This window comes from Liolophura sinensis, chromosome 7 (genome assembly GCF_032854445.1).
Source record: "Liolophura sinensis isolate JHLJ2023 chromosome 7, CUHK_Ljap_v2, whole genome shotgun sequence".
NCBI classification, from domain to species: Eukaryota; Metazoa; Mollusca; class Polyplacophora; order Chitonida; family Chitonidae; genus Liolophura; species Liolophura sinensis.
In genome coordinates, this window is record NC_088301.1 from 10,593,060 (window position 1) to 10,614,344 (window position 21,285).

The window sequence follows — 21,285 nt, forward strand, 5'->3', positions numbered from 1 at the left end:
GTATTAAGCTATCTGTAAAATCACTCACTACAGTGTTTTTCGCCGCATATAAACCTGTCCACCCTCTCTGCAAGGCGTAATAAAACCGCAATCCAATAGAAAAATAAAGAAATGACCATACGCGAAACAATTCATTTATCATAATAACAACACTTTATTCCTCTCTTTCTTGTCCCATTATCTTTTAATAGCACATGTACTAAAGTTAACACGGTTACATGCACACGTAGCTGACATTTTGTTTTGCAAGGCTGCCACATGCGATGAACATTAAAGAGACTCAATTACAGTAAACCGCTTGTACCTTCTCTGAGTTTTTCACCAACTACATGTAATGATCATGTTGTACCAGATGCTGAAAACAGCAGTAACGAATGAAAAGTCTCCCTCCATGCACAAAACAATTTAGTGCCAAGACATCCTTTTTTAACCTTTCATATGGAAATCACAGCAGATACAGCTGGCATTCTTACTGGGTATTAGCTACGCTCATCATAAGGCTTTGGAGAAAAGGGAAAATATAACCTAAAATGTCTGTGTTGGGTCAACTGTATATAAAAATATGGGCAAGTTAGGGCTAGATGATTTTACACTATCTACGGAAAGTCCAGATGAAATCAGATGAAAAGGCGACAAAACTTTATTGCAAAATATGGTCTTTAAGATTTGTTGCGATTTTTTGTTTCAGGAAAAGAGGGTACTGAAATTATTTGTGTATGCTGGATATTTGGGACCACCTTTTGGTACTTATCATTGTTGCATAATAATGTTCTAAAAAACGATGTGATGCATGTCTAAAAATATATTTGAATATAAAGTTGTTCTCATAATATTTATGAATATATTAAAAATATAAATTTGATCAAAATGCAGGTTGAACACATTTGTTAGCTGAAAAGATCAAATTCTAGTGCAAACGTATTTATTAAATATTTGTTACATCCTCCTTCATACATTATTACACAAAGACTACATATGCCAAAAGGTGGTCCCTAATACACCCCCCCACCCCCACCCATACAAAACTATTTTTAATTGTACCTTTTTTCTTTAAAGAAAAATAAAAAAAAATTAAAGACCACATTTTCAACTAACTTTTCACACTCTTTCATCTGAGCTCTGTGTAATTTTTATGTCTTTTCCACCTTTAATAACAGTAAGTCTCTGTCTAACAGATACTGTGCAAGTCTGACTCTCTTTAGCAAACCTCTAGCGCACAACTACTCTAGGACAGGTCTACTCATTAATTAACCCACATAAATATAGTTATCATAATATGCTTTATTAAAAAACAAAAACAAAAGAAAAATCCCCACCACCCTTTTCTTTACATGTACTTTGGAGAAAAAAATACTTCAGGTGAACAATGTTCATGGACATTTTGTTACACACATCATTTTAGTAGCGAACAACTATGTACAAAATTACAAAATAGATAAAATTGATATGGGAAAAGTGAATTATGTGAACGGTACAGTTAGACCTGTAACGCTTATGCTGTTGTTTTACTTCATGCCATGATTATGAATACAAACAAACATGTACAGGTTGTAAACATGTAATAAATGTATTAAGAAGTACACTATATTTCAGATAAAGTTTGGTATGTAGAAATGCTCTTTCAGAAGCACCTAAGGGCCTTAAAACGACACTTTCGGCACAAACACTTCAGGTTCTCCGATCAGAATTTTATCAAATTCAACAACAAAAAAAAGTCATACAGTAGTTGAACCAACCAAAATCAAGCCAAATGTGTCATTTGAAAAATGTTAAACTTGAGGTGAAATACAATGTTGCAGGAATGTTTCTTTGAGCAGCTGTTCAGGAACTTGAATACCTACATCACTGAACATTATTTCAGCCTTCCTACTACCTTGTGCCTTTGTGGAAAGGGTATACACATAGATGTATACTGCTACATCACAGCAGAGCCTTGTCAGAGACACTCAATATGTTGCTGGAACCAGCCAACATCACCTGGTCAACCACGGGGATCATCCTACAAAGCCATTCCTACACTTAAGTCAAAATTTGAAATAAGACTTTACGGGTTGTGTTAGGGCTGTAGAAATTAAAAGTTTAATCATTTTATAAAATCCATCTTAGTACAAATTTGCCAAGATTTCAACATCAAGTTCCACAAAGTAAGCATTCTGGTGACATATTACATTTTGGTTTTGTCAAATACGGTTCTTTGAATCGGCTCCTGTACATGCTATATCCCAATATGCTGAGCACCAACCATGGAAAGGGAAGACAAGCAAATACAGGCCCTTCTGAGGCCTTTATACACGGCAATCTGCATACAGCTAGAGTTCAACCCTGGCCATGGGATCTCAAAGCTGTCTTAGACTCACTACAACTTGTCATATTATTTCAACCCAAATGCTAATTTTCAATTTTGTCATGATAATCTAAGGCAACGCTTTATATTAAAATAATAATTTGTAGGGTTACAGTCACCAGTTTAGGGCAGTAAAATATTTCAGAAGTGAAGAGTTAAGCATTTTTACTGGGGATCAAATTCCACTCTGAGAAAAATATATTTTATTCTTCTCTTGGAGGAATACTTGTAAATTTTACACAGATGGGGCGGGTCGGTGTAAAGCCAATTGTAACACAGTTCATAAACATTTGTATTTTAAAAATGCACCAGGCACATTAAACATTCATAATGTTAGAATATGTTCATATTGAACATATTTGTATCCATAGGATGCATTGGACACCTTTAACATTCTTATCATAGAGTGTGCTGAAGAAAATAACCATTTGTACTATTAGAATGCAATGTATCCATGGGACATTTGAATGAAACTGAACACACTGAGCATTTGTACTGTTAGAATGCATTGTGCCCATGGCACAATTGTATGGTTAGAAAGAAACTGCACACATTAAACATCTGTATTATTAGAATGAATTGTACCTATGGAACATTTGTACTGTTAAAATGAAACTGCACACATTAAGCATTTGTATTGTTAGAATGAAACTGCACACACTGAACATTTGTACTGACAGAATGAAATTTTACACACTGAACATTTGTATCCTCACAACCACAACTAATGTAGAACGTGGACTAAAACTCCAGTAATGAGCAAGGGGTCGGTTGGACTTCTGGAATGGCAAAACTAAATGTGTCTATAAATCCATTTAAATTAGTACCCCACCTAAATTTACCTTCAAGCCCTCTTCACCATATTCCTCTATAAATCTTCTCTATAATCAAAAACGCAGAGTTTGCCTCCATGTGAATGAAAACTTGTCCTATGTCAAAGTCAGGGTCATTTTCACCAATCTCCAAAAAAGTGAGACACAGTATGAAGATATTTATAGTGTTACCCTTAGATTTGTTCCCAAAATAGACCTCCTCCCTCTTGAACACCCATTCTACAAAACCCTTTAATACCTCGTGCTTTTTCAAAAGCTTTATCTTTTATACATATGTTTTCCCTTAAAAAAAGAAAATATCTCTAATTCTACACACATGTTAACGTATTTAAAAATATTACAAGAAACACCAAAGTCCTGCTGAACCTGAATGCAGGTATTGAAATTAGTATCACCATGAACGCATTACCTGGGTAAATCTAATCACTACTCTCACTTCATCACAACTTCTGACAACCATGCTGCCTTATATTCCCTATGCGTACATCATATTCCCCACACGTGCATCATATTCCCCACATGTACATCCTATTCCCCACACGTGCATCTTATTCCCTACATGTGCATCCTATTCCCCACATGTACATCCTATTCCCCACATGTACATCCTATTCCCTACACGTGCATTCTATTCCCTACACGTGCATTCTATTCCCTACATGTACATCATATTCCCCACACGTGCATCATATTCCCCACACGTGCATCATATTCCCTATACCTGCATCCTATTCCCTACATGTGCATCCTATTCCCTACACGTGCATTCTATTCCCTACATGTGCATCCTATTCCCTACACGTGCATTCTATTCCCTACATGTGCATCCTATTCCCTACACGTGCATTCTATTCCCTACGTGTGCATCCTATTCCCTACACGTGCATTCTATTCTCTACATGTGCATTCTATTCCCTACATGTACATCCTATTCTCTACATGTACATCGTACAAAGTAATCACAGAGGTCTTGATGTTTTAATGTCACATCTAACACAGATAAAATTGGTCATGCTTGGTGCTAGCAGAATCCACTGAGGGGTTAGGATGACGGGTCAGAGTGGTCAGAGGGCTCAGAGTGGTCAGAGAGCTCAGACTGGGTGGTAATGAACACTTCTGTATTGGCGGTTCCTACAAGGGAAAGGCCAGAATAGGGCACTACCTCCCCAAACAACTCTCGATATGCTCCCATACATGCCCGCACACGGAATCTGTCAACAGAGAAAAACACACACCATCTTAAGAATTTATTTCATAAGGACAAACCACCAATCTCAGGTAAGTCACTGACGAAGGCTGTGTTTGAACCGGCACCTTGTGTGCCATCTAAAGTTTATTTATTTACTTATTCCTTTGATTGATGTTTATGCCGTACTTAAGAATATTTCACTTATACAACAGCAGCCAGCATTATGGTGGGAGGAAACCGTGCAGAGCCCGCGGGAAACCCATGACCATCCGCAGGCTGCTGCCAGCCCTTGCCACATATGGCTGGAGAGGAAGCCAGCATGAGGTGACTTGAACTCACAGTGACTGCATTGCTGAGAGACTTCTGGGTCACTACGACGTGCTGGCATGCTAACCTCCTCGGCCATGGAGACCCCTGGGTCATTGCACTGTGCTGGTGTGCTCCCCCCCTCGGCCACAGAGGCCCCTGCACTGTGCTGGTGTGCTACCCCCCTTGGCCATGGAGACCCCTGGGTCACTGCGGAGTGCTGCCATGCTAACCTCCTTGGCCACAGAGGCCCCTGGGTCATTGCACTGTGCTGGTGTGCTACCCCCCTCGGCCATGGAGACCCCTGGGTCATTGCACTGTGCTGGTGTGCTACCCCCCCTCGGCCATGGGCCCAGCCATCTTAAGTGATAAATTACCTGACAGTGTATATTTAATACATTCCAAGTATAACTTTGAAACTAGATTAAAACAACATGTGTTTCTGAGCTTAAATAGATTAATTATTACTGTATCCAGAAGAACCATTTTTTTACTTTGTACATGTAGTATTAGAAAGGATTTTGTCATCAGTCAGGACTATAAAAATATTTTCAAATATTGCATATGTTTTCTAGAATTGAGTCTTAATGTTCCTCTCAACCTGTAGTTACCTTGGATTGAATAAACTTTTCTGTTTGTATATACATGTATAAAAATAAACACATCATATTATATTAATAAGTCATAGGGAACTTTTGAGTTAGATCTTTTTTGTCCTCAACGATAAAGAGAGTTCTGCTGTGTCATGTGAATGGTGGAAAAAATGTTAGAGGCAACATTTCGTTGAATTGATTTAATGATCGCGTCTCACCCATTTTCAGAGGCACGAATGAGACCAGGAACTCCTCAAGTTCACAAACGTTCAAGTTCTCAAATTTCTCTCTCATTCGCATACTCTAAATTCCTTTTCATGATACTTTTTTCAGACGCCCATGTTACATTAAATATGATCAAAAATAGTTGCCTAACATTTTTGACAGGTCACATGATGCAGCTGGGCTTTTTCTACATTCATCCATAAAAGAGTTAAAAATTGAAACACCCCTATTGAATACTTTAAATTGCACTCATTTTCAGATTTATTCAGAGAAAATATCAGGACTTTGAAAATAAAAGTGACATGTTAATAATGCAAAGTGCAATATGAAGCATAATCACATTTTGACTATAGAACATATTAGTACGATTACCTTAGAACTAGCCTGTCATAGTTGAAAATATTCAAAATAAGGGAAACGTTACATAGCAAACTTTTAATGCCCGAAAGTTAAAAAAATTAAAAGTAACTAATTTCCAGATGGATTACTGCTCCAAAGACTTATGTGCCATTTGCTCCAACAATGCCACTCGCCAGTACGTCCTCTTTACTTCAGTATAAAATGAATGACTACTGTTTAACATACCTGGTAATTCAACCATATCGTGACAAAATTTACAGATAAGACTCAACATCTCCCTGTATGATAAGACAATCAAGATCAGAGAACAAGGGCAATGTCCCAGGGAGGGAGTCATAGACTGTGCTCAACATCCCACTGTATGAACAGGCAATCAGAGTCATAGGGCAAGGGCAATGTCCTAGGAAGAGAGTCACAGACTGAGTTCAACATGCCACTAACTGATCTGGCAATCAGAGTCAGGGGACAAGGACATTGTCCTGGAGACACTGACTGATCTGGTTATCAGAGGGGAGAAGAAGCAAGTCATACACTTTGCTTAGCATTTACTGTTTGACTGCTGGCTTCCTCTCTTGTCCTACATGCGAATTTATGCCAGTAACCTGCAGACAGTTGTAGGTTACCCCTGACAGCTCTATCTGCTTTTCTATCACCATAATGCAGGCTGCTGGCATATAACTGAAATATTCTCAAATAAATAAACATTTCTAACACAAGGACTGTTCTTTTCACCTACTTTGGGATAAAAAAACTGTGTATGCAGATTAACTTGTGATTTATTTATTTATTTGATTGATGTTTTCGCCGTACTCAAGAATACAGATTCACTTGTGTAAACTCTGAAGCACCTGAATAATACTAATACAGTGTATATCAAAACAAGATGAGCAGTGTCCCCTAGATATAGTGGTGTCCTCTAGACAGTGTGGTGACCTGGGTTCATCCAACTGTCCTATCAGGCTATCACAGCCACACAAGCACACAGTTCAATGTTATTTAGTCGCTGTTTATTTTCTGTTGACGGCTTTAAGGTTGTGTGGACAGCAATGATAGGCGCGTTGTCATTTGTTGGTCGTGTCTACATCAGAATGGAGGTTGGCCAGGACGAGGGATTGACTATCGCAATGCGTCTCCCGTGTGCTTCAGCCATCTTCCTTCACCAGCCTTCGAACTGACAAGCATCTCGCTTTTGAAGTTGTCATGTGACAATATTTTGTTCCCCATTACTGCATAGTGGCTCGGGAAAAAAATTTTAATAGAGGAAAATTTGTTGGATTAGGAGTTTTCTTCATTCTTGTAAAAGCTTGTGCCTGTAAGAAGTTTTTGCAGTGTGTCAATAGTCCCCTCCTCCAGGCCTGGAGAGTGTGTTTAGAAGGGCTTCGGGTGGAATGTCCACAAACAGGGGAATTAGATGAGGATCTACTGCGGAAAGCTGACAAAACAATAACAGGCCTTACAACATGTCAATAGATAGATGGGGCCATCAGGCAGGGGGAGAGGCACCGTATCAGTTATACACAGGTAAACAGAAGAAAAAAAAACCAGTTATTCCGGTACTGTAACTTTAAAACCCTACAATGACCACAGTAACCAAAATTAAAACTCGACAACAGTTGTATAAAACATCACATTTTGCAGACACTGTCCACAATAGATGGAGGCTGGAGGTGGGGGTGATTAAAATGGAGTAACCAGGATAACAGGTTATCAATGGTTTGAGATAACAGCTACGAAAAAATACACTACAAAATGACTACATTGAATCAGGCCACCCTTCAAAAATTAATTGTTGGGTGTCATCCAGCTTTATAAGAAAACATAAGGTACATCAGCAGGGAAAGGCTACTATCATTTTTGTCACTTTGACAAATGAACAAGTGAAAACTATTTAAACACTGAAATCAAAAGCCCAGTAAAAATCTTAGAGTCCGTGTTAAGTTCTTTTGGACACTTTTGGTTAGGTCCAACAAACATTTTTAATCATGGTCAAAGAAAAACTGAAGCGGGGATGTCACTTGGGGGGGTTGTCATCTAAGTCAGGTATAGTGATGACCAAAAGATACACCATCACTAGTGTTGTTACAACCTATGAATGTATTTGAGGCTCAGGCGTGGAATTCATAGAATGACGCAGTCAACTGGCTCAGGTGTGGAATCCACAGAAGACCCATTCACTTGGTTCAGCTGTGGAAACCACAGAATAAGACCAGTCACCTGGCTCAGGTATGGAAACCACAGAATTAGACCCATTCACCTGGCTCAGGTGTGGAAACAACAGAATAAAAACCAGTCACCTGATCCAGGTGTGGAAACCACAGAGTAAACTGCAGAACAAGGCTCACTCACCTGGTTCAGGTGTGTAAACCACAGAATGAGGCCCAATCACCTGGTTCAGGTGTGGAAACCCCAAATTAGGGCTCAGTCACCTGGCTCAGGAGTGCACACAACAGAATGAGGCCCAATCACCTGGTTCAGGTGTGGAAACCCCAAATTAGGGCTCGGTCACCTGGCTCAGGAGTGGACACAACAGAATGAGGCCCAATCACCTGGTTCAGGTGTGGAAATGACAGGGTAAGGCCCAGTCACCTGGCTCAAGTGTGGAAACCACAGAATAAATCGCAGAACAAGGCATAGTCACCTGGCTCAGGTGTAGAAACCCCAGAATATGGCTCAGTCCACTGGCCCAGGTGTGGAAACCCCAAAATACGGCTCAGTCACCTGGCTCAGGTGACAAAACCAGAGAATAAGGTCCAGTTACTTGGCTCAGGTGTGGAAACCAGAGAATAAGGCCCAGTCACCTGGCTTAGGTGACAAAACCAGAGAATAAGGCCCAGTCACCTGGCCCAGATGTGGAAATCACAAGGCAAGGCCCTGTCACCTGGTTCAGGTGTGGAAACCACAAAACAAAGCTAAGTCACCTGACCCAGATGTGGAAAATACAGAATAGGGCCTAGTCACCTGGTTCAGGTGTGGAAACCACAGAAAAAGACTCGGTCACCTGGCTCAGGTGTGGAAACCAGAGAATACGGCCCAGTCATCTAGCTCTTTATGTCATACTAGTGCTTGGTCTACCTCCTTATTCTGACAGCTTTACAAGTAGTTCTGGTGTGAAAAGAGATTCAAATTTGGTCTCTAGCTATTAAATGTGTCTTTAAATCACTTTGCCAGCTCTGTCCTAATGATAAAGCAAAGACTGGTGGTACAAAAACCTCCCTGAGACAGTCACCTGGACCAGGACAGTGGAGATTTAGGAAGTCAGAATTTCTAACAGAGGTATCAAGGGTCATGGATTTTCATCTTTGTGTTTTTGTCAACTAACACTCTAAAGTTGTCTGTAGTAATCTGTGAGCAAATTTACGTGGCTGAAGAGAGCTATCATACTCTGTCAAACACACACAAGTTTACACTTCTGACACCAGATGACCTGGCTCACCCAGTCTAGGCAGAGCAGTCCATGACATGGCATGGCCCATAGGGAGTAGGATAAGGATGACTTAAAAAGAACAAGAAATCCTCTGTTTATTAAAGTCTGTCAGTGATTTTACAGGACACATGAAAAGGTACTATAAAACTATGAAATGCTTGTAAGGAAAATGAAGTATGATATCCCAAAAAAAGAGTCAAAAAATGAAATAAACTCAAGCCTACTGGCTTTGATGAGATCTGGAGAGCATTAGGAGGGCACACAGAAATGAACTGAAATTACAGTAGATATGTGGAATTCCAACTTGCACGACATGACATGTAAGTGTTATAACGTGGCTCTTTATCACCTTCATATGCAGTGATGAAGTCCCCGTTTGTAGGCTAAAACACCTAAAAACACAGCAAAAGTTTTCAACATCTTTTATGTACACTTTATTGTAATTTACCGTATCTAATGACCGTTAAACCTTGATCTGCATTATATGCATGAGTTTGCCTGCCTCGCTCAGACAGACCTCCTAGGCCAGCACAACACTTGTGACTGACCTCCCCTGCATTGCACATCAGTTTGCGTACCATCTGTCATATAGTGCTACATGTGGTTCTTGACTTATCGCAGATGTAGCGCCTTCAATGCGATTAGTGTATTACAAGTCTTCACGACACTTATCCAATCGTGATGCAAATCTACAGGTTTTTTCTTCTCTGTGCCATAGATTATGTGGCCTACCTATTTCTATGGTTCTGTAGATGTTTCACTGAAAGTGATTAAATTGATTGATTTCAAGCAATGTCGAAAAGCAGAACACTTTCAACTAAAACTCAGCTTTTGTGGTGCAAGAATATGACAAATCAGCCTGTTTTGTCGAGAAAAACTCTAAAAAGTTAACACTTGTGGATATAATACCACCAGATCCACTGTCTTAATATGTCCGACCTGTAAAACTTTTCCGAGGTACATATAGGTGAGGCAAAGATCCTATTTTTTATATCGGCAACGCAAACACATTGGCTACACTGAGAAAAGTTTATTTCCTGGGTGGCGCAAAAACGAAAGATAGGTCAATGACCCTTGTAAAACATGTGTTCCACACCTGCAAAGAATATCAAACCGAGAGCACAACCGCCTCTCTCAACCCTCTTTAAAAACTGCTTTACAATTTAATGCTATAAAATACAATAATGTTAACTTAAAAATATTGAATAGCACTTAAACTTCTACTCCCGGTACAAATATCTACAGATCTCTGCCTGCTTTTCCTGCAATACTCAATCGTTGGGTTTATTGCATCACTGAGTGAAAAGTTTTACCCTAGACCATGTATATACATCTTCCCACACTTGCCACTAAAGGGGCTCAAGCTAACACCAGACCTCAATGAGAAAACAATTCACATTTGAGACATACAGGTGTTTCTTTATAACCCTTCTGTTTTATGCATATTTTCCATCAATGGTTGTAAATATTTGGAAATGAAGCCATCCATGAACATACTGGGTACGAGGAACAGCCTAGCACCCACAAAATGAAGCTGTCCCTCCACCATGGCAAGCTACTTAATTTCCAGACGCACCGCTTGGGGGTTGGAAAAACTGCAGCTTAACGCCATTTTTACACCACATCCTAAAGTCTGTATTAAGAAATAACAACCAATGGTTTCCTGTATCCTTTAATGCTAACCACAGTCATAAATCACACCCACTAGTTCATCATGGACACAAAAATACTGACTGGAATGTTTCCACTTTGAGTGAAAATTCGGTTAAAATTGACAATTAATAAAAAATCACCTTTCTACCTTAATGGATTCTCTCACCACAAGAACGAAAACTTCCAAAGTTGATTTTGTATTAAAATTAAATTTTATACACAGAGATTTTGCCACTTCCTTGTACCTGAAAATATGCCAACTGACTTAATATCCTATGGACATTCATTATTCTGATCTTCAGCTTCCAAGAAAGTAAACATATGCCTTAAGTTTACAGAAGAAACTGACTTTGATTGATGCTCTGAGATAGGTCATTCTGAGGTTAAGCTAAGTGGTGTAAAGTGAAATAAATGTGTGAGCAGGCGAAAAGCTGAGATGTAGTATCTCCAATACTTGGTTTGATTCGCTTTACATTTTCTTCGTTCAAAAACACATTTCATGAATATTTGCCATAAACCAGAGTATATATTTATTTATTTGATTTGAGTTGTACTACAGAATATTTCAATTACCCTAAATAACCTAAAATTTCACCCCCCACCCCCCCCCCGCCCAAAAGTGCATTTTTAGAGGCAAATAAATATCACAAAATATTATTTTTGGTGCTTAAACTTACAATTTTCCAGCAGAATATTATCCCATGTTCCAAGCAAACCTCAAAACGCGTTTCTAAAATCAATAAAACTCTGGGGAAAATGGGCGAGTTAGTCATGTTAGTCATGGACAAAATTTATGGTCATTTAGGGTATATGATGACTGCCAGCATTAGGTGGGAAGGAAACCGAGCAGAGCCTGGGAGAACCCACAACCAACGGCAGATTGCTGGCAGACCTTATCACTTACGACCTGGATGACAGTATGAGCGACCATACTGGTGAGAAGCTCCTGAACTGCTAACCACCAGGCCAGTGATCAGAATATCTAAAAATGCTTTCCAATATATTTATAAGTACTTTGTACACAGCTTTGCTCACTGCGTATTCCACGCACTGCATTAACTACATTGCTAGAGGCTACTACCTAACCTCATTAACTGGACTCCGAACAGGTCACAAGAAAAAAATTTACACAAATCAGTCAAAGGATTATTTGAACTCACATATTTCTGTGTTTGAAAATTTAGAGTGGTAGAGCAACAGGATAAAAAAATGGATTGTTTTATTTATTTTATTCATTTTATTTTGCATGCTGTTGTTATATGCTGTACATAAAAGAATTTATCATATAAACTATATCTAGAGTAACTCTAGCATGATACCTGAACACTGCACTTCCTTACAAAGATAAAAAGTGACCCAAAAATGCCCCAAAAATAGTCCATCAGCCCTGATGAAATGCCCACTGGAATCAAAACGGGTACCTGACCTTCAACACAAGCATATACACTATTAGTCCGCTACACATTTGTTGCCTGAAATGGTTCAAGAAATTATGACTATTTTCATGTGACTGGTGATACAAGTCCACCTCCACAATTGACCGGTGATACAAGTCCACCTCCACAATTGACTGGTGATACAAGTCCATCGCCACAATTGACTGGGTGATAAAAATCCACCTCCACAATTGACTGGTGATACAAGTTCACCACCACAATTGACTGGGTGATAAAAGTCCACCACCACAATTCACCGGGTGATAAAAGTCCACCACCACAATTGACTGGTGATACAAGTCCACAATTGACTGGTGATATAAGTCCACCTCCACAACTGGTTGGGTGATACAAGTCCACCTCCACAATTGACCGGTGATACAAGTCCACCTCCACAATTGACTGGTGATACAAGTCCACCTCTACAATTGACTTGGTGATAAAAGTCCACCACCACAATTGACTGGTGATACAAGTCCACCACCACAATTGACCGGGTGATAAAAGTCCACCACCACAATTGACTGGGTGATAAAAGTCCACCACCACAATTGACTGGTGATACAAGTCCACTTCCACAACTGACTGGTGATACAAGTCCACCTCCACAATTGATTGATTGACCTGTTCATAAGGCCTTGTGGTACCAGAGGAAGTTATGGGGTAAATCAACAAGTGTGTATTCTGAAAGACAAGGTAGATAGGGTAAGCCCGCATCAGACAGTTTAGCTTGTATCAAAGCCTGCATTGCGAAGGACTGGTCGGAATCTGAGATGTAAAGCTTGTGGCACACAGCTTGGAGGTCTTCCCGCGTTTGACAACAGATAACTGCCAGTTCCTGTGCGCGGGCTACGACAATCCGCAGACAAACAGAATCAAACGAGAATTGAACATTTTTTCAGCAGCTCGATAATACTTGGAACAAAAACAACAAAAACGCTGAGATAGCTTAACTCAATCTGCCCACATTGTAATGTCAGGTAAAGAAGACTTTGGGGGAAGTCTGTGTCAACAGAGGAGTAATCCCAGCAGGCCGTTTGATCCCGAACCGCACCGCCTCTTGCTGGGGCGCTGTATCCGGGGGGATCGCGACTGCGCTTGTTCGTCTTCCTCCGGTCCGCAGCAGGATCACAACCTCCACCAGTTAAAGCCTCTACCACCACCCCCCCAAAACAATGACAATCACAGCCAACATGGCCAATGATCATCCCAATGTCCTGTCAAACTCTCTGGCCGTAGTCACCCGCAAAGTGCAGCGCTGCATGCCGCTAAACAGGCCAGGTTGCAGCAGCAGCAGCAGTGCAGATCAGCTGCGAAGTGTAAAACCCGCTGTCATCCTACATTCAATAGCACCGCAGCACATCAGACTTCCTCACACAGCCAATCTGCCATCAAGCCTATCAAAAACTGGGGATGACACAACAGTGCTAAATGTCATTGCTGTCCCTTTTTTCCTGTGCCGAGGAACCAGGTATTCCATCCATGTCCTGGAGTAATCCTGGAATGAGGATGGTGGGACAGACGCTACATCAGGCCGACCCTGTGTTTGCTCAACACATCCTCCCCTCAGACCACTGTTTGCTTAGATATTTATCCACATCTATTTACAAAACTCCAGTTTTTAAATGCAAATCCCTCATATTCTACATCTACCTTACCCCTAGTCCCCCTGCCATCACCCCTCTCTGCCGGTAAAACCCTGTAAGGCGCTCCAAATGTCACACGGCAACATTCCTCAATTGCGTAAACTTCTCTTCTGCTGAAATGTTCCCCTATAATACCTACGTCTCGTTTTCGTCCGGTTCTAAAATATCAAAACTTTTGATGTTATGCAGTAAGCATGGCTTGCTATCTGAAAACCTTGATATTTTATAGAAAGCACTATCTGCTGCTATCTGAAAACTATGATATCTTATAGCAAGCACTATGAGCTATCTGAAAACGATGACATCTTATAGCAAGCACTATGAGCTATCTGAAAACGATGACATAGCAAGCACTATGAGCTATCTGAAAACTGATATTTAACACAGTCAAAAAAAATCTCATTTACAAAAAATATGTTATTTCACCGTGACCACAACCTGCTATCCTAAAATCAGTCTCTTTTTTTCGAATATGAAACATGATACAGGCTTCACATGGTGTAGGTGTAGCTTTATCGTCATACACTTTTCCCATCTTTGACACTTACATGAAGTATACATAAGCTGATGACCCACGCAGTCATAAATAATAAGCAAATTATGGATGCCACACCCCTTTTCCCACAAAAACCCCCCAGCAAAATCATTTGGCCAAAAGTGAATCCTGGTATTCAAAAGTGAATCCTGGTATTCAAAAGTGAATCCTGGTATTCAAAAGTGAATCCTTGTATTCACTTTTGTCTCCTTGAATATTAGCAATATTATATATATTCCATGTGGTCATATTTTGCCTTAAGCGTAACACCTTCATAAATGAGCATGTACAATATTTCCTAACATTACATTTTCTTCCTTTGGGTGTATAAGTGAAATATTCTTGAGTACGGCGTAAAACACAAATCAAATAAATAAATCAATCAATTTTGCTTCCTCTATTTATTTGATTGTTGCTTTAATAACAATTTTGATAAACCAATATTCATGAGTTATATGATATGGGGGGGCCTCCGTGGCTCAGTTGGTTAGCGTGCTAGCGCAGCATTATGACCCAGGAGTCTCTCACCAATGCGGTCGCTGTTAGTCCAAGTCCAGCTCATGCTGGCTTCCTCTCCGGCCGTACGTGGGAAGGTTTTTTCACCAACCTGCGGATGGTTGTGAGTTTCCCCCGGGCTGTGCCCGGTTTCCACCCACCATAATGCTGGCCGCCGTCGTATGAGTGAAATATTCTTGACTACGGCGTAAAACACCAATGAAATGAAAATGAAACAGTTATATGATATGACACATACTGATGAAGATTACTTTATACTTTGGAAAATGTCACTTGACGGACTGAAAATTTGTAAAACTAAAAACATTTGTTTCTACATGTGAAGCAAAACACTTATTTCACAAGATGTTTAAAATGACTGCTTTTTGTATCGTGTAGTTTTTTGTAATATTCAATGAAATTTCACATCTTACAATTTCATTCCAAATGTTTTCCCAAACCAACATCACACATGATGTACAGTGATTTATTAAACACTGCACCCATACTAGTATACAAACAAAATGTAGCTGTTCAAAACTGTTCAAAAGGTACTGGAAATTTTAAAAAAACTGATTGTTCAGCCCCAGCTACAACTTCAAATTACATCTGATTCTTATTAACTAAAGTCTGGTAAAAAAATAAACAAACAAAACAACACAAATTTCGAGATTTCACTGCACTTGCCTGATGATTTGTTAAAATGTTACTCTCCAGACACCAAATTACCTATCATGACCTCAAAACATCCAAAGTAGATAAAGATGGATCATGCAGTTTGTTTTATGTATATTTTTTCTAGCATTTTTAAATTTACCGCCAAACTCAAGAATGTTTTGTTTATATGACTTATGACAGTAAACTATCAACTGACTGAATTACAGGATTATAGCAACAATCAAACCAGCCAGAGCTAGATTTGAGTCTATAGTGAGATGAAGTTCAACACTTTTGATGAGTAGGCCAGTGACAATCTCTAGATTGTTTTAATCTTATTTACAACTGGACGTTGGCTATAATTATGTAAATTAATCATTATGTAAATTAATCATTATGTAAATTAATCATAGCTACATATATCCCAATCCTGAATACGCATTATTAATAATCCAAGTGATAATAATAACTAAAGTTGTTATCTAACAGCTTTGCCAGGGTCCATGCTACTGGTCTTTCACCACTTCTGGTAGCCCGATGTCTACAAAGTTCATAATAATGGCAAAAAGTATATAAAGATTGGCTGGAATTATCTGGATTTGAACCACAGGCAACCACTTACAACCTCCACTAGGGGTTTGGTGAAAGCCAATGAAAAGAAAATGAACGTATGCTGGGCTACATGTTTAGCTGTCATGGACAGCAATCTTGGGAATTGGCTCTGTACACTCTGCATAAACTGTACGCTGAATAGTAGAAATCAGAACGAAAAAAGAAAAAAAAAAAACGTGAAAAACAAAATGGTAAGGAATATACTGGATATGAACCCAAGAGTGCTAGGCATCATTTACAATGGGCCTTGTACTGAAGACTAACATAGAGATTAGGCAGCTTTGACAGAGACAATACATTGTTGCAAAGTTGGTGCACAAGGACAAAAGACAGAAAAATACAGTCTCACCCTGAACTGCAGTGACAAGTTTCATGCAGTCTTGCTTAAAGCTTCCATGGTTTTTGGCAATTATGTGAAAACCACAACTTGAACAGGAAAAGTTGTTTGAAATTCTTAATCCTGAGGTCAAAGTATTCCCACAAATGTTTTTGTTCGATAAACATTGTGCAGTTTATGGAGTTGACCTCTTTTTGAGCTAATTTTGCTGATCAGTTTTGGCCTAATTTGCATACCAAACTCAACTGATTTTTTAAAATCTCTGTAGGGTCATCAACCTAAAAACTGTAAAAGAAATTTTATCTCGATAGATTTAGCTGTTTTGGAGAAGATATTTTAAGCTAATCAATTAAATTCAAAATGGCCACTAAATCATATAAAAAAAAAATGTCCAAAGTCGCTTCATATACTCGTTATTAAAACTCCAAAGTTTGTTTTTCTACCTTTACCAGTTTTTAAAATTTGGCAATTATACAAGGTGACTAAGAAAGATTTCAAGAGGTGTCCTGCAATAAATAGATTTTCGCCCTAAATTTTCAAATTTATAGAGGCTAATAATTTGCATACAACACTGTTTTTGGTGCGGAAACTGAATTTTTTCCAGTACAATATCACGCCATCTTCCAAACAAACCTAAAACCTCTCTTAAATATATAGAAAAATGAGAAAAAAAATATATATAAAAAAAATTCCAAGTTAGACTTGGGTGAAATTTGACGTTATTTAGTGCATGTTGTTGATGACTAGGAAACTATACTGTTGTGAATCACTCCAGGGAAAGAAGTGTGTTTCTTTTTCTAAACTCAAGTTCTTTGTGACACTGGCAGTACTTCATAGCTTGCCATGTTACAGGGCATATTAACACCTAAGGTTTTTGCTGGCATTTACTATCTAAACTTCACAAAGAATATATTTATGAAAGAAAAATTAACAAATTTATAGCTAACAACATTATTACAGTGGATATCATTATAGGTACCTACATGTATACTGTTCTGAAATATTTCACTTTGTGTTACAAAGCTGTTCTGTAATCATGAAAACAAGGGGAGGCTACCCTATAATTTGTCAAACAAGGTTATTCCCCCTTACCAAATATTGCGCACTTCTCCCGGTTAACAACTCAAAATCAGCTGCTGATTTTTTCCATGTAGCGGACTGCATTGTTTTCAAAACAATAACGTTTCCAAGGTTCATACTACATGCACAATTCGGGCAATTGGGACAGATTTGCTTCCGAATTGAAGAGTTAAGGAGCACTGATTTAATACTGCCACACAAACATTTTAGGTTGTTGATACACTACAAATTTCTGCACTCTTATTTTGCATTGCACAGTCTGGCCCACATCATTAGTTTGAAATGAACTTGCATCGCAGCATCAAAAGTCACCAGCTATAACTGAAGGAGTTTGTTATCCTCATCAAAATTAATCAGTCATACTGGTTTGTTACACCAGCTCCTAAATGTCACTGAAAGAAATTATATCCACCTTGATTGATTTCATCAGCTAGTCACAGCACCTACATGTTTCACTGCACTGGGCATACATACATGTGAGAAACAAAGAATGAACTGCATGCAATATTACAGTTTCAAAGTGGCTTGTGTTTGTTTGTCTTTTTTTTTTGTTGCTGCTGTCTCTGTACCGATCTGTTTCATATCACAACAACGTTGGTAACAGTCGTTAAGCTTCACAATGCTGCTTGTATTTTAATACAAAGCTATCAGACGGTTCTCTCCTTCATGGCCCTGGAACAAGTCAGTTAGATCCCATTTCTCCTATCAATGCGAAAGTTGCAGATGTATGGTAATCACACTGTAACCATTGTCATTTTCAGGAAATAATAATAATCACCCAAACAAAAATCACTGGTTTCCCCATTTCTGTCTCGAATCTTATTAAAAATAATGAATCTCAGTTTTCACAACTATCTTGATTGGGGTTTTACTCCAATAAAACGCCCAAAAGTCAGGATATACTTACTGTGCTGGGTCAGGATGGGGGTCCTGAAGATTATCCAGGGTTGTTCTGCCCTGAAATCATACAAGACAACATATGTGGATCATAAACCAATGAAAACATATGAAGGATTCAAGGGATACATAAATAGGAGCTCTAAAATGAAAGTTATGGCTTTAAGGGAAATGAATAAGATGTATCGAAAATTTTTAAAAAAATTTTTTCTGAAGCATATTTTATATCTCAAATAACCCCTCATATTATCCGCCAATGATTGGTAGTTTCCGAAATGACGTCAATACTGAACTTATTGGCAATGGAGGACCAGCTTCAGCATATTAAGCAATAAAAGAAAACATTTCACATATTATTTTATGTGTAATTACATAGGCCATGTTCCTACACATGTGGTGAAAGGAATTTATACCTGGAGAACAAACATTCTATTGTTCTGCTCACTAAGAATTCTTGATTTAGTAGACCAATGTTGCAACAGACAGCTCTACATGTTGGTCGGTCAAACTCTTTACATCACATCAGATTCTTAACTTTGTATCGCTGCAAACTCCCCCCCCCCCCCCACCCACTCCCACTCAAAAATGAGGCCTCATCAAAAGACAAAATTATAGGGGATTTCCTGACATTTGTCTTACAATTTGCTAAAATCTTTCTGCCCAGATGTCAAATTAACTATCGTGACATTACATCTTTTGCGAAAGTTGACGCAAAGCAAATAAAGAGGGATGATATAGTTTGCTTCATGTGTGTATTTCTTTTTCTTTTTTTTTTTGTCTTCTGAGTTTTGTGTTTACTGCCATATTCAAAATTGTTTCACTGATCATGACACTGACAGAATTATTTGTGAAGGAAACCAGTGTAAACTACCAGCCGTCATCAGGTACCTAACAAACCAGCAAATCATTCAGCATTGAGACTGCCCAAGGGACATTTGAGCTCTGTTCTATAGAAACTAATTAATCGTTTTTAGTTTTGAAAACTGCTTTGGTAAGCCAAGAATATATGTAGAACATATCCCGTATAATTTTTTGGCTGCTTGTAGAACTTGAATGGAACTCTACTAAAATACAACAGACAAACTCTTTTTGAGACTGGTTTCAACTAATATTTCTCAACATTTCTGCCATTTTCATTTTCGGGTGTCAGGTATTGTCTACATTCTGCTGTATAGAAAATAGTTGTTACTATAAAAACATAAGCTGTGGTTCATTGTTCATTAAAGGATATCCTACTTTTGTAATTTCATGCATCTAAGATGCATCCCCATTTCTTCTACAATTTGGGACATCTGGTCTGCTCACTGTAGTCAATATATATGTAAATCTAGCAGGAATATTGAGTTTCTTTTTCCTCACATGTGTAGACCAGCTAATGAACAAGATACTCTTATCTTTACTTTTCCAAAAGGCTGGTACACTACTAATATCTGTTCCAAATTTTAGAAGAATTACGGTATTTTGCTGTTTGACAAGGGAGGTAATTCTGTGGACATTCATTGTGAAAACTTTACTGAGGTGTTATACTCTCCAGGTAATTGCCTGATCAGTTACAGTTCCTTCATCACTGAAATCATAAAACACACAACAGAAACTCACCAGCACCAGGTTGATGTGTTGACCAACCATCATAAAAAACATGACTGTTGCCATGACAGCCCCCATCACAGTCAGCAGGTATAAAAACCATATACTATGTTTAATTAAAAAAGCCTCCTGAAAAAGATCATGAAAGAATTTATTTTGGTATCAACACTACGTGAAGAAAAATTTTTACAGGGAGCATATGAGCACTGCTGACCGTTTTGATATTTCCAACCACCAGCAGACAATGGGCCAGGTATACTGGTTTCCGCTACTGTAAATCTTCAACCTATATGACCACTAAAGCACTTTTTACAGTGGAGTGAGTGAGTGAGTGAGTGCTTGTGGTTTAACGTCGTACTCAACAATTTTTCAGTCACATGAAGTTGAAGGAATCCTTAGAGTGCATGTAATGTGCCTCCTTCTTGCAGGGTGGATTTCCACTGCTCTTTTATCTAGTGCTGCTTCACTGAGACGCCTTACCAAGGGTAAGTAAGCCGACCCGCCCGTGCCATTATGCTGATACGCGTCAACCAGTTGTTGCACCAGTTGTTGTACTATCCCCTTCATGAAGTTATAACTTCCTCTAGGTCTTAGGTGTGACTCGACCCAGGATTGACCCTGGATCTACAGCTCCCGAAGAGGACGCTCTGCCAACTGTGCAGACAGGGCCATTTTTTTTTTTTTCAGTGAAATTTATACCTTCAATTAACATGAAAAAGGAAACAAAAATGATTTGTCTGTGTTACTAAAGATACTAATGATCCATTTGTTACTATTAAAAAAAAAACAACTGCAGATTATTCCTCTAAACCCAATTCTTTTCTTTCAGAATATTTCAAAATATTAGTGGCTGTAGTGGTTGAAAAGATTGAGGAATCAGAATAGCTGTATGCTTTAGGTTGCAACTGTTTACATATTTATCTGATTTGATTTTTACACTACACTTTTTTGTTGGCAGTAATAGGGAACATGAAACTATGCAGAACAGAGAGTAAAAGTGTAAAACATGCAGAACTAAAGGGAAACCAGGTACAGCCAAAAGGAAACATGAATCTATGCAGGACAGACAGTAAAAG

The 21,285-nt window shown here is 38.8% G+C and overlaps 1 protein-coding gene across 2 annotated transcripts in view; it reads right to left on the reverse strand.

Moving 5' to 3' along the window:
- LOC135470004 (palmitoyltransferase ZDHHC21-like) overlaps window positions 1-21,285 on the reverse strand; it is a 49,576-nt gene that overhangs the window by 21,555 nt on the left and 6,736 nt on the right. The window contains exons 6-8 of one of the 2 annotated variants that reach the window (XM_064748684.1): window positions 20,222-20,338; window positions 18,633-18,682; window positions 164-4,388 (exon numbers count right to left, since the gene is read on the reverse strand). In XM_064748684.1, the coding sequence (XP_064604754.1) occupies window positions 4,220-4,388; window positions 18,633-18,682; window positions 20,222-20,338 (336 nt within the window). In that variant the 3' untranslated portion in view covers window positions 164-4,219. Of the gene's footprint in view, window positions 1-163; window positions 4,389-18,632; window positions 18,683-20,221; window positions 20,339-21,285 lie in introns of those variants that run through there. The other variant, XM_064748685.1, reaches the window with a different exon arrangement.